At 42.0% G+C, this 15,153-nt stretch overlaps 1 protein-coding gene across 1 annotated transcript in view; it reads left to right on the top strand.

Moving 5' to 3' along the window:
• The window catches only part of LOC109930129 (calcium-activated potassium channel subunit alpha-1-like), a 457,675-nt gene that overhangs the window by 431,241 nt on the left and 11,281 nt on the right, over window positions 1-15,153 (top strand). Inside the window, exons 7-12 of the mRNA XM_048618522.1 lie at window positions 2,690-2,860; window positions 3,985-4,076; window positions 5,115-5,225; window positions 6,508-6,613; window positions 12,591-12,673; window positions 14,540-14,609. Coding sequence (XP_048474479.1) covers window positions 2,690-2,860; window positions 3,985-4,076; window positions 5,115-5,225; window positions 6,508-6,613; window positions 12,591-12,673; window positions 14,540-14,609 — 633 coding nt within the window. The remainder of the gene's footprint in view (window positions 1-2,689; window positions 2,861-3,984; window positions 4,077-5,114; window positions 5,226-6,507; window positions 6,614-12,590; window positions 12,674-14,539; window positions 14,610-15,153) is intronic.

Raw genomic sequence — 15,153 nt, 5'->3', positions numbered from 1 at the left:
ACATACAAAAAAGCAAAGAGTAGTGGGAAACTAGTAGACTGGGAAATCTTTAAAGGCCAACAGAAAGCCACAAAAAAAGTTATAAAGAAAAGTAAGATAGATTATGAGAGTAAACTAGCTCAGAATATAAAAACAGACAGCAAAAGTTTCTATAAATATGTAAATCGTAAAAGAGTGGCGAAGGTAAACATTGGTCCTTTAGAGGATGAGAAGGCCAATTTAATAACTGGTAATGAGGAAATAGCCGAGACATTAAACAGTTATTTTGTGTCGGTCTTCACAGTGGAAAACACAAATAACATGCCGAAAACTGATGGCAAGAAGGTTATAGTAGGTGAGGACCTCGAAACTATCGTTATCACTAAGGAGGCAGTGCTGGGCAAGCTAATGGGGCTAAAGGTAGACAAGTCTCCTGGCCCTGATTAGATGCATCCCAGGGTACTAAAAGAGGTGATGGGGGAAATAGCAAATGCACTAGTAATTATTTACCAAAATTCACTGGACTCTGGGGTGGTTCCCGCAGATTGGAAAACAGCCAATGTGATGCCACTGTTTAAAAAAGGAAGTAAACAAAAAGCAGGTAGTTCCTAACTACCTCTCTAACTGTAGGCCAGTTAGCTTAACTTCTGTAGTGGGGAAAGTGCTTGAATCTGTCATTAAGGAAGAAATAGCAAGACATCTGGATATAAATTGTTCCATTGGGAACACCCAGCATGAGTTCATGAAGGGTAGGTCATGTTGAACTAATTTGTTGGAATTGTTTGAGGACATTACTTGCATGGTGGACAATGGGGATCCTGTGGATGTGGTGTATCTGGATTTCCAGAAGGCATTTGACAAGGTGCCACACCAAAGGCTGCTACATAAGATAAAGTTGCACGGTATTACAGGTAATGTATTGTCATGGATAGAGGATTGGTTGACAAGTAGAAAGCAAAGAATAGGGGTAAATGGGTGTTTTTCTGGTTGGCGGTGAGTAGCTGGTGGTGTGCCTCAGGGATCAGTGTTGGGACCGCAATTGTTTACAATTTACATAGATGATTTGGAGTTGGGGACTAAGTGTGGTATTCAAAATTTGCAGATGACACTAAAATGAGTGGTAGAGCAAAGTGTGCAGAAGACACTGAAAGTCTGCAGAGGGATATAGATAGTCTAAGTGAGTGAGCAAAGGTCTGGCAGATGGAGTACAATGTTGATAAGTGTGAGGTCATCCATTTTGGTAGGAATAACAGCCAAATGGACTATGTTTTAAATGGTAAAACATTGCAGCACGCTGCTGTGCAGAGGGACTTAGGTGTCCTTGTGCATGAATTGCTAAAAGTAGGATTGCAGGTGCAGCAGGTAATTAAAAAGGCAAATGGAATTTTGTCTGTCATTGCTAGAGGGATGGAGTTTAAAAACAGGGAGGCTATGCTGCAGCTGTATAGGGTCCTGGTGAGGCTGCACCTGGAGTACTGTGTGCAGTTTTGGTCTCCTTACTTGAGAAGAGATATACTAGCATTGGAGGGGGTGCAGAGGAGATTCACTCGGTTGATTCCAGAGTTGAGAGGGTTGGATTATGAGGAGAGACTGAGCCGGCTGGGCTTATACTCATTGGAATTCAGAAGAATGAGAGGATATCTTATAGAAACATATAAGATTATGAAGGGAATAGATAAGGTGGAGGCAGGGAGGTTGTTTCCACTAGCAGGAGAAACTAGGACTAGGGGGCATAGCCTCAAAATAAAGGGAAGCAGATGTAGGACTGAGGTCAGGAGGAACTTCTTCACCCAAAGGGTTGTGAATCTGTGGAATTCCCTGCCCAGTGAAGCGGTTGAAGCTATCTCGCCAAATGTTTTTAAGGCAAGGCTAGATAAATTTTTGAACAGTAAAGAAATTAAGGGTTATGGTGTGTGGGCGAGTAAGTGGAGCTGAGTCTCAAAAAGATCAGCCATGATCTTATTAAATGGCGGGGCAGGCTCGAGGGGCCAGATGGCCTACTCCTGCTCCTAGTTCTTATGTTCTTATTAGCCATGTATAATGTAGAGTTACAGGGATAGGGATGGGGTGGGTGGGCCTGGGTTGGATCCTCTTTGGAGGGTTGGTGTGGACTGGATGGGGCAAATGGTCTGCTTCCATATTACAGGGATTCTATGAATTCCACAACAAAGTGCCCTGGTTGCCAATTATGAGACCAGAGTACCGGGGAAGAGTCTGGAATCAGTAAATTATGTGGTGAGATGGGTTAAAGGGCTGGAGTAGGTTCAAGGGAGAGGGAGGAGAGATTGAGACCATGGAAGAGTTGAGCACAAGGCATTGGAAAAGCAAAGCCAGTGAGATGGAGTGATGAATGTGGAACCTGATGTGGGATTGAGTTTGTTCAGCTTGAAAACTGTAAGCAGTTTGAGCTGCTCAGGAACAGCTCAGATTTGCTTCCCCATTCTCCAGTTTCTGTGAAGGTAGTTTACACAGGTCCATTCTCTGCCCCTGCCCCATTGAAGGTGGCTGCGTTACCTGTGGCAGGATCACAGTTATTCTTAACAGAATAAGAATGAAGAAGGAGATCATATTTAAAGATCTAAGGATATTGTGTATAATTTTAGTCACGTCCATGGATGCAACTTTGTTATAACATTTCTGTAATGTGAATGTTTCACCTGAAGAAATTCCTTGCATGGCTGTCATTAATTGTTATGATCTTTGTTTACAGATTGAAAATTCAGGAGACCCCTGGTTGAAAGAACCCAATGAACAAACCTTAACCTACTGGCAGTGTGTCTACCTACTCATGGTCACCATGTCCACTGTTGGATATGGTGACTTGATTGCCAAAACTACAGTTGGCCAGGTCTTCATGGTATTCTTCATCATTTTGGGCTTGGTAAGTAAATCCCTTTATTTTCCGGTTCTGAGGAAGGGTCACCGGACCCGAAACATTAACTCTGATTTCTCTTCACAGATGCTGCCAGACCTGCTAAGCTTTTCCAGCAACTTCTGTTTTTGTTCTTTTTATTTTACTCCTTATTTGATGTCAACATCTTTCATCTCAAATGTGCTTCTTGGATCCAACACTGATTAATGGGACCAGTTTCCTCTCTGTCTGAGCGAACAATTATGACTTAACTTGGCATCACACTATTGCTCTCAGTCAGCAGCCTCACTTGCTTTCCTCCTCATTCAGGTAAACAGCACAGATGTTTTTCAGAGGAAACTTGATAAACACATAAGGAGCAACAGAATAGATGGCTATGCTGAAAGTGTATGATGGACAGAGGTGGGAAAGGTTCATGTGAACAGCAGCATAAACAACACAGACCCTTTGGACTAAATGGCCTGTTGCTGCGCTGTGTGCTGTGGACTCAATTGAATCTGAAGATTGTCAATTCAAGTCTCAGTCTACAAAGTGGAGTACAAGAATCTTGGCTGAAGGAACACTGCTCTATCAGAGTCAGAAGTCACACAACACGAGGTTATTGTCCAACAGGTTTATTTGAAATCATAAGCTTTTGGAGCGCTGCCCCTTCATCAGGACTCCACCTGACAAAGGGGCAGCGATCCGAAAGCTTGTGATTTCAAATAAATCTGTTGGACTATGACCTTGTGTTGTGTGACTTCTGACCTTGTCCACCCCAGTCCAACATTGGCACCTCCACATCAGCTCTATCAGAGGTATCAGGGATCAGTTATCCTTGGTAATCTGGTATTACCTATCTCTTAATCAATATTAATGGAACTAATATCTGGTCATTACCATATTGTGATTTGTGGGAGCTTGCTGTATGCAAATTCACTGCTCCGCTACTTAAAATACAACTTCAAAAGTACTCCATTGGCAGTGGAATGCTTTGGGATCTCCCAGAGTCAAGAAAGGCATTGTAGAAATGCAATTCTTTCTTTCTTCCATTCTCTGCAAAGTGCAAGTGATATCCTCTGGTTTATACATGGCAAGGTTGCAGCTTTGAACTGAAAGCATATAAACATTTAAAACATTATTAACCCTAACAGGCTTTGTTTGCAAGTCACGTCCCTGAGATTATAGAAATTATCGGAAGCCATCGGAAATATACTGGGAGATACAGCCACTTCACGGGTAAAAAGTGAGTATTCTCCGTCTCTTTTCTCCAGACTTTTTGTTGATGACATTGGTCTTTTGATTGAATTATCTGCCACCTTAGCAAACATTTACTGGGTCAACAAAATCTAGCTGAACCTTAGAGTGGGCGCAGGTTTCATTGTCATTCGATGAATGGGAGATATAAAGTTAGTCAGGCTTCCAGTTTCTGCAGGCTATCCAGGGATTGCTGCTGGGACAATGCTGTAGCCACCTGAGGAAGGGGTGACCCAGCACTATCAAAGTTGACCAGATACGTTTGCATGATTGGCTCAGATTTTGTATCCCCAAAACAACAGCAAATCACAAATGAGAATGGGAAGAAGTTGCCACTGGGAGGTTGCTGGCGAGAACCAACAGTTAAAATATTTTTAACAACTAGGATCAGTGCTGTGCAGAGCTGGGAATTCAGTACTCTCATCACACTGCTCAAACCTCAAATACCACTATCCCATATACTTTATTTCTCCAGTTAACAGGTGCAAGCATTGACTAAGTGTGGGGTACAAATCCAATGTTATAAAGAGAACAAGGCAACTGATTGTGTCGTTATTACCATGACCTGTGGTTTACCTCTGCCCTAAACATCCACTGGGGCAGCATTTTCTGCGTGAATAGGAAGTACAATGGAGGATGAAGTTAGTGAAAGAGGATAGGTACAGCAAAGCAGAAAAAGACATGCTTTAGCACTTAGGTCCTTGAATACCCATCCCCCCCAACCTATGCTGAATAAACTGTCAGCATGTTTTACAAATGAAAATTAGGATGATTGTACACTGGGATTTTATTCCTGCATCCTTGTTTTCCTCTTGCATGGCCAATGTCTATTGTGGCCATTCCCGTGCCCATCCTTCAGTGAATTCAGTCAAAGCTGTTCTATTCTAAGCCATTTCATGGAAAATCTCCAAGGGAGAGTGATGACAAAGCCAGATTCAGAAGGAACGAAGGAATGACCTACGCATCGAGTGCAAAGCAATTCAGTTTAGCTGTGAAGCCTTTGACCTTCGTGTGTTGTCTGTTGCAGGTATGTTATAGTCTGTGGTCATATTACTTGTAACAGTATCCATGACTTTCTGAAGGATTTCACTCGTAAAGAAAGAGAGGAAAGTTCAACAGACATTGTAGTTATGGAGAAGTAAGTTCTGAATGCTGATATGTATCTTTTCTTCTAGCTTCCTTATAAGATTTGAAATATGCTTTAAAAGAAAAATTCTTAAGATGTGGGCATTGATGGCAAGGCCAGAAAATATTTCCCATTCCAAACTACATTCAGTCTGATACATTGAGTGACTTAAGGTCTTCAAAACATAAAAATTAGGAACATAGATGGCTATTTAGCTCCTCAGACCCGATCTGCCACTCAATAAGACCATGGCTGACCTTAACTGATCAGAGCCTTAACTTCACATTCCTGCTGGCCCTCCCCCGCCAATAACCCTTGACTTGAGAGAAGTATCAACAATTTTGGCACGGGTTCAGAACACGCACGGATGGCAGAGGACACTAGTCAGTTAGTGAATCAGTGCTATCAGGACATAACAAACAAAATTTGATTTTGAGCTGCTTTAGCCCATGTTACTATCATAGGAAATGTGACCTTCTCATTAGAGAACTGAACCAGCAGTCAAACCTCATATTGTTCAGAAAAATTCCCTGGCCTCTAGCATTTGGAAAACTCAGGGCAGCAAAAGCACCACTTTCAAGTTCACCTTCAAATCACACACTATACTGACTTGGAAATATATTACTGCTCCTTCACTTTCTCTGAGTCAAAATACCAAAACTCTCTTCCTAATAATGTGCAGAACAGCCTCGATGTCTGGTGTTCAGTTGCTCCTATTTCCTGCATTTGTTGTGCATGTATCTTCCACTTGCGTTAGAGTGGTTCGCGAAAATAGCTCACCACTACCACGTGGACAATAAATGTGAACCCAGCCAGAAAACACTCCCTAATAAAGAACCATGAAAAGGGAAGGACCCAAAGCTATGCCCATGTATCTATACTGCAGAATCACTGGAATAGACTTTAAACTTACTGCTGCACATGAAACATGCTTGAAATGATCCTGATAGATTGACACCAATTATTGAGACAGATTTTTAATTAGTAACAGGTTGAAGGTGATGGAGAGCAGGAAGGAAAGTGGAGTTGTGGCCGAGATGGGATCACCTACAATCGTATTAAATGGAGGAGTAGGCATGAAGGGCTGAATGGCTTACTCCTGCTCCTAGTTCTTACGTTCTTGCATAGACGACCTCATTTTCACTTCAGTTAATTTGTGGAAATGAAATGACAGATGCTGCTACCTCCCTGTGTATCTAAGGACTCAGCTTGAAACCGGGAATCACATAATGATCTAATCTTGGTTTTACGGAAATGTCTTCTTAATTAACATGCCTGCTCTGCTTACTTACAGCTTTAACCCTGGCCTTGAGCTTCAGGCCCTGTTTAAACGACACACAACTCAGATGAAGTTTTTCCAAGGATCAGTACTCAACCCCAGTGATTTGGACAGGATTCGGGTAAGAACAGCAAGATGATGCTTGTGTTAAGGTGATAAGACAGAGGCCTCAGTGCATGCGTCAGTCTCTTTTATCGAAGTTCATAAAATCAGGAGGGGCACAGATAGGGTGAATAGTCGAGGTCTTTTCCCAGGGTAGGGGAGTGAATGGAATGGACTGCCAAAGGTGCTGGTGGAGGCTGATACAATTACAACATTTAAAAGACATCTGGATGGGGATATGAAATAGGAAGGGTTTACAGGGATATAGGCCAAATGCTGGCAAATGGGACTAGATTAATGTAGAATATCTGGTCGGCATGAACAAACTGGATAGAAGGGTCTGTTTCCGAGCTGTACATCTCAATGACTCCTCACTTATTTGGATTAATCTACCATGATAATGGTACCATGAAAAGAACAGCAGATGACATTGCCCACTCTGATCTCCTGACTGCAACAGAGCGTTGCTTGTTGAGGAACCCATAGCAGGTTTCAGATTGTAGGTGGCCCTGTTGATGAAATCATCACTTCCATTGTCTGGTCTATTGGCAAAGCCTTGTGCTTCAACATTTTTTTTGGGTCCAACAACTTTGACCCAATCACTTGGAGAACAAAGGCCATATTAATTAACACTCTTTGTTGAGTAGCCATGTTGAAGTTAACAGACTTTTTCCAGCAATGAGGAATTGAAATGGAGCTGTGACAACCTTTGGACTTATCATAGACAGTGCCCTTGGACGATAAGAAGGCATTAGTTTCAAACCTTCAGTATTTAAATGCTGAGGGCCAGTGGAATGCTTGCACTTCTACATACACACTCTCATACCCTCTCTCTCTCTATGCTTATTTGTTCTTATATTTCACAGTGCTCACTGAAAATTTCTATACCTGTGTTATCCTTTTCTATTGTGAAGACTAATACAAAGTATTCATTGATGATTGTGGCCATGCCTTCCAGGTCCACACAGTAATCTGATGGCCCCGTTCTTTCCCTAGTTATTCAATGGCTCTTTATATATATTTTAAAAACTCCTTTAGGTTTTCTAATATTCGATCCACAAATGCTTTCTCCTGCACTCTTCCTGGCATTCCTAATTTCCTTTTGAAGCTCCCCCCAGCCCTGTCAAACTCCTCCAGAGACTCTGCCCTCAATATTAAGCACTCAATATCTACCATAGGCTTCTCTTTTTCCTTCATCCTGACCATTATATCCCATGACACTCAGGGATCTTCAACCTAGGTCCCACTCTTTGTCAATCCTCCTTGAACGTCTCCTGCTGCTCTGACACAGTTTTATATACAAGTAGCTACTCCCAGTCTATTTGGGTTAAACTGTATCTGATTGTAAAATTAGTCTTTCCCCAGATGAGAACTTTTATTTTCAGTCCATTCTTATCCATTTCCATACTATCCTAGATCCAACTGAGTTATGGTCACGATCTCCAAAATGCTCCTCTACTGAGAAACCTTCCACTTGCCTGGGCTCATTTCCAGATATTAGGTCCAGAACTGTCTCTTCCCTTGTTGGGATTTCTATGTTGTGGCAAAACTGGATAGAGTGCTTGCGGACTGGAAGGCAGGACGTTAGAATTTGTTTGTAAAATGATAGGGGGGAAAGAGTGCACGGTCCCTTTAAACAATGATGTGCTTTTCTAGGCTTGGAGATTTTTAAAAAATGTCTGCAGATGCACAGAATTCTCAAAAGGCTGTATGGTTAGGAAAAAAAGCTGCAGTTTGTTTTGTTAGCAAGGCACCCAATTTAAATATCACCCAATTAATTTAAACCAGGCACTTAGAGAGTGAAAACTAATTAAATTTAAATCTGACAACTTAGGCCCAATCCTAATGCAAGAAATTGACAGGTCATCAATGGTATAAAAGAAGAGAGATTTGAAAATCAGGGTGACAGTGAACTGCCATCTGAAGAGAAACTCAATGGCTCTCACAGAAATCTTTCAGCTCTCAGAGTAAGCACCATCTAAATAAAGGTACTACGGCACTCCTAGCTAATATTCCTGACACACGAATTTGATGGAGGAAGGTGTTCCTGACTGGAGGACAGCGGAAAAGGCAAAAAACATTCTGGAAGACCTATCCTGGCTGTAATTTTGAGAGATTAAGTTTTAATTATTTTTATTAATTTTGTTTACATAAGTGGGATTTGCATCTATTGGAAAAGCATACCATTAGAATTTTGTTTTAATTGGGAATAGTTAGTAGTTAAGTGGGAATTGTTCGGTTTTTTAATAGTTCTGTTAATTTGTCAACTATTTGAATTAGATAAATAAATTGTTGCTTGTTGATTGTAGACTGACTTCAGGAGTTCAAAGTTTTTCTCCTTTATAACAGATTGGGAGGTGAGAGGCAGATGATACCATTTTTCACATTTCTTTTAACAGATTACAAGGCAAGGCGAGCTTCTCTAGGTGTTTTAATTATTAGAGAGGTGTCAACCTCATCTCTACGTTGTAACAATGTACTGGCTAAAAAGTTCTCCTGGAAGAAATTTAAGAATTTTGCTCCCTCAGTGTCTTTCTTCCTTAAATCTGTCCCAGTTAATATTTGGGTAATTAAAATCTCCGGCTTTTACTGCCTTATTATTCTTATGCTTCTCAGAAATTTGAGACATATTTGACCCTCTATCACTCCCAGACTATGTTTGGGCCTATGGTACACACCCAACAAATGGACTGCTTGCCCCTTTTGTGTATTTTAATCATAGGCATATTGATCATTTGATGATCCTTCTAAGATATTATCCCACCTCATGGCTGTAAGACTGTAAGATTATAAGATTATGAAGCAGGGGTAGGCCATTCGGCCTGTTGAGCCTGGTCTGCCTTTCAATCAGATCATGCCTTTTCCAACATTTCTCACATCCATTTTCTTGCCCTTTCCCCGTAACCCTTGATTCCTCATTGATCAAGTGTCTATAATTGATTCCTTCATCTATATTGTGATTCCTTTTCTCTACTAATCCATTTTCCATCTCATCTGAATATCATATAATTAGGAATGGTGAGTTGACAGACCTGCCAATCTTTCAGCTAAATCTAAATAAAAGCTTCATACCATAGTCCCATGTGCCTATCTGTATGCTCGGCTCATCTGTTTTATTCCTCAGGCTCCTTGCATCAAAATATATTCTATGCTAAACTCACTTCTTTTTGATTTACCTATGTTCATTTTGCCTTCAAGATTCACTCATATTTTAACTTGTAATTCCATCTCAGTTTCTCCCCTCCTCGAACTACTCATCAGGATATCATTCCCTTGCCAATCTAGTTTTAATCCATTCAGCAGCATTAACAAACCTGGTCATGAACGATGTTTGTCCTGGTCCTGTTCAGATGTAACCCATCAATTTTGTAAAGTTCCCACCTCCCCCAGAACAGTCTCAATGCCTGAGAAATTTAAGGCCCTCCCTCCAGTAATATCTCTTCAGCCACACATTCACCTGCTCTATCCTTCTCTTCTGATACTCACTGTGGCTTGGTACAGGGAGTAATCTAGAGATTACAACCTGCTTTTCAGTTTCCTGCCTAAATCCCTAAATGCAGGATCTCATTCCTCATTCTTCCTCTGTCATTCGTCCCAACATGGGCCATGACCTCTGGCTGTTCATCCTCCCACTTCAGAATGCCCAGTAGTCATTCCGTGATATCCTGACTGGCACTCGGGGAGCAATGTATCATCCTGGAGACACATTTACACCCACGAAAGTGCATGTCTACTATTCTACAACCCCCTGCTACTATCACCCTATCACACTTCTTAAACCCTCCCTGAGCTGCTGAACCACCCACATTGGCTTGGCCTTGCCTCTGGTTGGCTTCACAGAGAATTGCCACTCTCTTTCCAAGGCTGGAAAGTGCTTTGTGAGCAAGATGCACCCAGGGGATTTCCTCACAACCTGCCTGGTCCCTCCTTCCATCTGCTACTCATCTATTCCCTCTCTTAAGCTGTGAGGTGACCACATCCTGAATCGTGCTGTCTAATGCACTGTAGTGTCCCCAGCTGCTAGTTGAGTGCTCCAGCCAGAGGTATTTCCTGCACATGGTCATCCAGACTGTCAAGTGTGTCCAGGATTTCCCACATAAGGCAGGATGTGTAAATCACAGGTCTAAGTGCCCCGCCGTACTTTCACTAAGTAGAATATGGATCCCTGCTTTTTTTCTCCCTTTAAACCCACTTAAACAAGATTTTTCTAGCCCAAACTTGTGTCCAAAATTGCACTCAGATCTCTCGTCTGTCTGTTTGCTTCTCTGCAAAGGTCTTCACCTCACCACTGCTTTCAGTGATCCTGATCATGGTTACAGGGTCCTCACCTCACGCATTCCTCTCAGTGATCCTGATCATGGTTAGAGGATACTCACTTTGTCTCTTCCTTTGAAGCTCAGACTTGTTGTTGTCCAAAGCAATTAATTGACCATCTAAATCCTCCTAAACCCCCATTTTCTTTTCACATGTCAATGCTGGACAATGCCATGAAAGGTTAAGTCAGGAGATAAGTGGTCTGGCACTGTCATTCATTACTTGATTTTTGACAGGTTAAACCAAGTTGACTTGTTGGGAAGCCTCTCTGGCCACCCTACTCCTCTTGGTTAGTCCACTCAGTCTGCACAAACATACAAAATTAATTGGTAGCAAAAGAGCCACTCGCTTTCCAAGCTGGCTGGAAGCCTCATGGTCAGATACTTCCTCGAGAGGGATTTACTGAGTATGAATGTGAGTAGTGCCTTGACATCATGGCTCCCGAGAAAATTTGTAGCAAGACAATTATGCACTTGTTGCTTAAGCCTCTCTGGATCTGACTGGACTCTCAGATGAATGCGGTTGATGTGATCATCTATTTTAGATTTCCAAAAATTTGTCAAAGGAATAGTTCTTAAATGCATGGCTTCATGAAAGAAACGGGAGGAAATGATGACTATTTCTGGACAATGGCAGAAAGCTAAGAGTTCATTCTATTTATATTTGCTATTATGTATCAATAAATTAATACTTTATGCCAGTATTCACCACAGAGAAGGAATTGTTGGAGGATGTTCTCAGGGAAGGGAATGTCAAATTTCTAAGGATACAGCAGGATTTGAATCAGTTGGAGGCATGGGCAGAAGAATGGCGGATGGAGCTTAATCTGGACAAATGTGAGGTGATGCATTTTGGAAGGTCAAGTCCAGGTGGAAATTATACAGTGAATGACAGAACCCTAAGGAATATTGATACGCGGAGGGACCTGAGTGTGCAGGTCCACAGATCACGGAAGATGACAGCGCAGGTAGATAAGGTGATAAAAAAAGGCCTATGGCATGCTTGCCTTCATTGGGGCATTGAGTGTAAGGACAGACAAGTTATACTGCAGCTTTATAGAACTTTTGTTAGGCCACACTTGGAATATTGTGTACAGTTCTGGTCACCACATTACCAGAAGGATGTGGATGCTTTAGAGAGGGTACAGAAAAGGTTTACCAGGATGTTACCCAGTATTGGGGATTTAAGCAATGAAGAAAGGTTGGATAGACTGGGCTTGTTTTCACTGACATGCAGGAGGTTTGACAATGGGCGACCTGATAGAATTTTATAAGATTGTGAATGGCATGGACAGAGTGGAAAGTATGAGGCTTTTTCCCAGGGTGGAGGGGTCAATTACTAGGGGACACAGGTTCAAGGTTCAAGGGGGGAAGTTTAAAAGAGATGTGCGAGGGAAGTTTTTCACACAAAGGGTGGTGAGTACCTGGAACGCGCTGCCAGAGGAGGTGGTGAAAGCAAACACAGTATCAGTATTCAAGATGCACCTGGACAAATGCATGAATAGGAAGGGAATAGAGGGATACAGATCCTGTAAGTGAAGACAGTTTTAGAATGGATGGGCAAGATGTGTCAGTACAGGGTTGGAGGACCGAAAGACTTGTTCCTATGTTGTATTGTTCTTTGTAACTTAATAAAGCCTTTTTATCCCACCCACACTCCCCCAACCCCCCCAACACCCATAGCCGGACAATGCAGATGCCTGTCTGATTTTGGCAGACAAAAACTGTCTGAATCCTGAAGCGGAAGATTCTGCAAATATCATGAGGTAGGAACCTGGTGTAGAAAGGTAGATCAAGCTACATTAGTGTGAAACCCTGATCCCTCTGAGCATGTCACCAGGAGGCACTGGCTTTGGTCAGCAGTTCAATCTGTGCCGCTCATTTTAGACTTCTCAATGGGATTATTTCTGACTAAAGTTAGTTCAGGAAGAACTGTTGGTCAGGGTGCCTGGGAGAACGCTGCTGTCTTGAGTGTTGTGGAATCATTTGAGTCTGTGTGAACAATGGGACGAAGTCTCAGTTTCTCCTCTCATCCAAAGATGTATTTCCCAAAAAAACAGCATTCACTCTATACTGCTCTAAGCTGATCTTTGATGTGATCTACATTTTTTTCATATGCCCATCTTTCCTCATGAATTAGATTTCACAGAGTCATACAGCACAGAATAAGACCCTTCGGTCCAACTAGTCCATGCCGACCATGTTCCCAAATTAAACTAGTCCCACTTGCCTGCTGTTGGCCCGTATCCCTCCAAACCTTTTATATTCATGTACTTTTCCAAATGTCTCTCAAACACTGTCATCCTACCTGCATCCACCACTTCATCTGACAGTTTATTCCACATACGAATCACTCTGTGTAACAAAGTTGCCCCTCATGTGCTTTTTAAATATTTCTCCTCTCACTTTAAAAAATATCCCTCCTACTTTTGAACTCTCCCACCCTAGGGAAAAGACCTTTGCTATTCACCTTACCTATGCCCCTCATGATTTTATAAACTTCTATAAGATCACCCCTCAGTCTCCTAGGCTCCAGTAAAAAAAGCTCCTTCCTATCCTGGGCTCAGTACTTGGTCCACTTTTGTTTGTCATTTATATAAACAATTTGGATGAGAATATAGGAGGCATGATTAATACATTTGCAGATGACACAAAAATTGGTGGTACAGTGGACAGTAAAGAAGGTTACCTAAGATTACAAAAAGAACTTGAACAATTGGATCAATGGGCTGTTTAATCACCTGCACTGTTGGCAAAATATTGAGGCAGTTCTCTCCTGTGTCCTGGACAACAATGAACATATTCTTCAAGAACTACCAAGAAAACAATGTTTTGGTCATTACCATACAGCTATTTGTGAGAGCTTGCTATGCAGAAATTGGTAGCTGCATTATTTACATTGCACCAGTTACTTCAATGAACATTCCTTAGGCTGTGATGTGCTTTTTCTGAGCTGGGCATTTCTCACCATGATTCTTGTCTCTGACAGCCAAAAATTCTCCCTCAAAGCAGCTTTTTTTTAAAGGCCCTGGTCACAATTCTGTTTTCCAGGGCAATCTGGCTGAGATAGCTCACTTGCTCAGGGACAAACGAGGTGTGGATTCATCCCATCAGCTGTTACCAGGTTAAATGAATGACGTGAGTGGAAATTCATCGAATGGTTTATGAGAGACTGGTGTCCTGCAACCTAAACACAGGCTGTGAAAGTCCAGGTGAAGGACTAGTGACTTAAAGCCCTAAGACAGGTCAATTGGGAAATTTAACATCTTGCTCAAGCAGTTTTCACAAATAATATCACACATTATTGGCTGGTGTAAAAATATTTGAAAAATAATACATGACAAAAGACCATTCCATCCTTCAAAGCAGATATGTCTCTCAGCAAGCCCAATCCTTCCAGTCCCCTAACTATCCCATCAAACCACATTCCTCTATTCCCTGAACTCTCTCATGGGAGTCCATCTCTTTCATATCCTGTTAGTTTATTTCCCACAGAATAATCACCCCAATTCTTCAACCCACACTGCTGAGAGGAACTGTCTCCTGGCGAATGTGCAATGACCTACTTGCACAACAGCTCTCAAACTTCATCTTTAACTACTTACAACATTTTTCTTTTCTTCTGGTTGTAGGGCAATTGCTGTCAAGCAGTACTGTCCTGAAATAAGAGTGATTGCCCAGGTACTGCAATACCATAGCAAGGTAAGCCAGGTCATTGATGGAGGGCTGAGGGCTTGACTCTGGTTACTTCACCTTGACACATCATGTGATGTCCTATAAAACCAGAATCATTTTTGGGAAAAGGGAAAAATCAGAAATCCTTCCCCATTCTGTCTGATTTTGAAAACTGTTTAAGACATACCTCAGTGACAGCATTCTGGTACGAGGTAGTAAAAGGTTAAGTTACCAATGTCCTAGCAGACCATCGGACTGTTCTCTCATTATAGAGAGACACAACTGGTGTTAGTTTAACCTGAGGGTCATCATCCATCAGGGGAGGGGAGAGGTTGAGAATGAGAGTCCTTCATGGTAACTTCAGCTAGTGCAGGAGTTGAACCCACATTGTTAGCATCACTCCTCATCATAAACGAGCTATCCAGCCAATTGAGTTAACCGATCACAAGTATAAGATCAGAGATAGTAGGAACTGCAGATGCTGGAGAATCCGAGACAACAAGGTGCAGGGCTGGATGAACACAGCAGGCCAAGCAGCATCACAGGAGCAGAGAGGCTGACGTTTCGGGCC

The sequence above is a fragment of the Rhincodon typus genome, chromosome 40, assembly GCF_021869965.1.
Source record: "Rhincodon typus isolate 14 chromosome 40, sRhiTyp1.1, whole genome shotgun sequence".
Taxonomy (NCBI): domain Eukaryota; kingdom Metazoa; phylum Chordata; class Chondrichthyes; order Orectolobiformes; family Rhincodontidae; genus Rhincodon; species Rhincodon typus.
The sequence above is the reverse complement of the archived record's forward strand: the minus strand, read 5'-3'. Positions and strand labels throughout refer to the sequence as shown.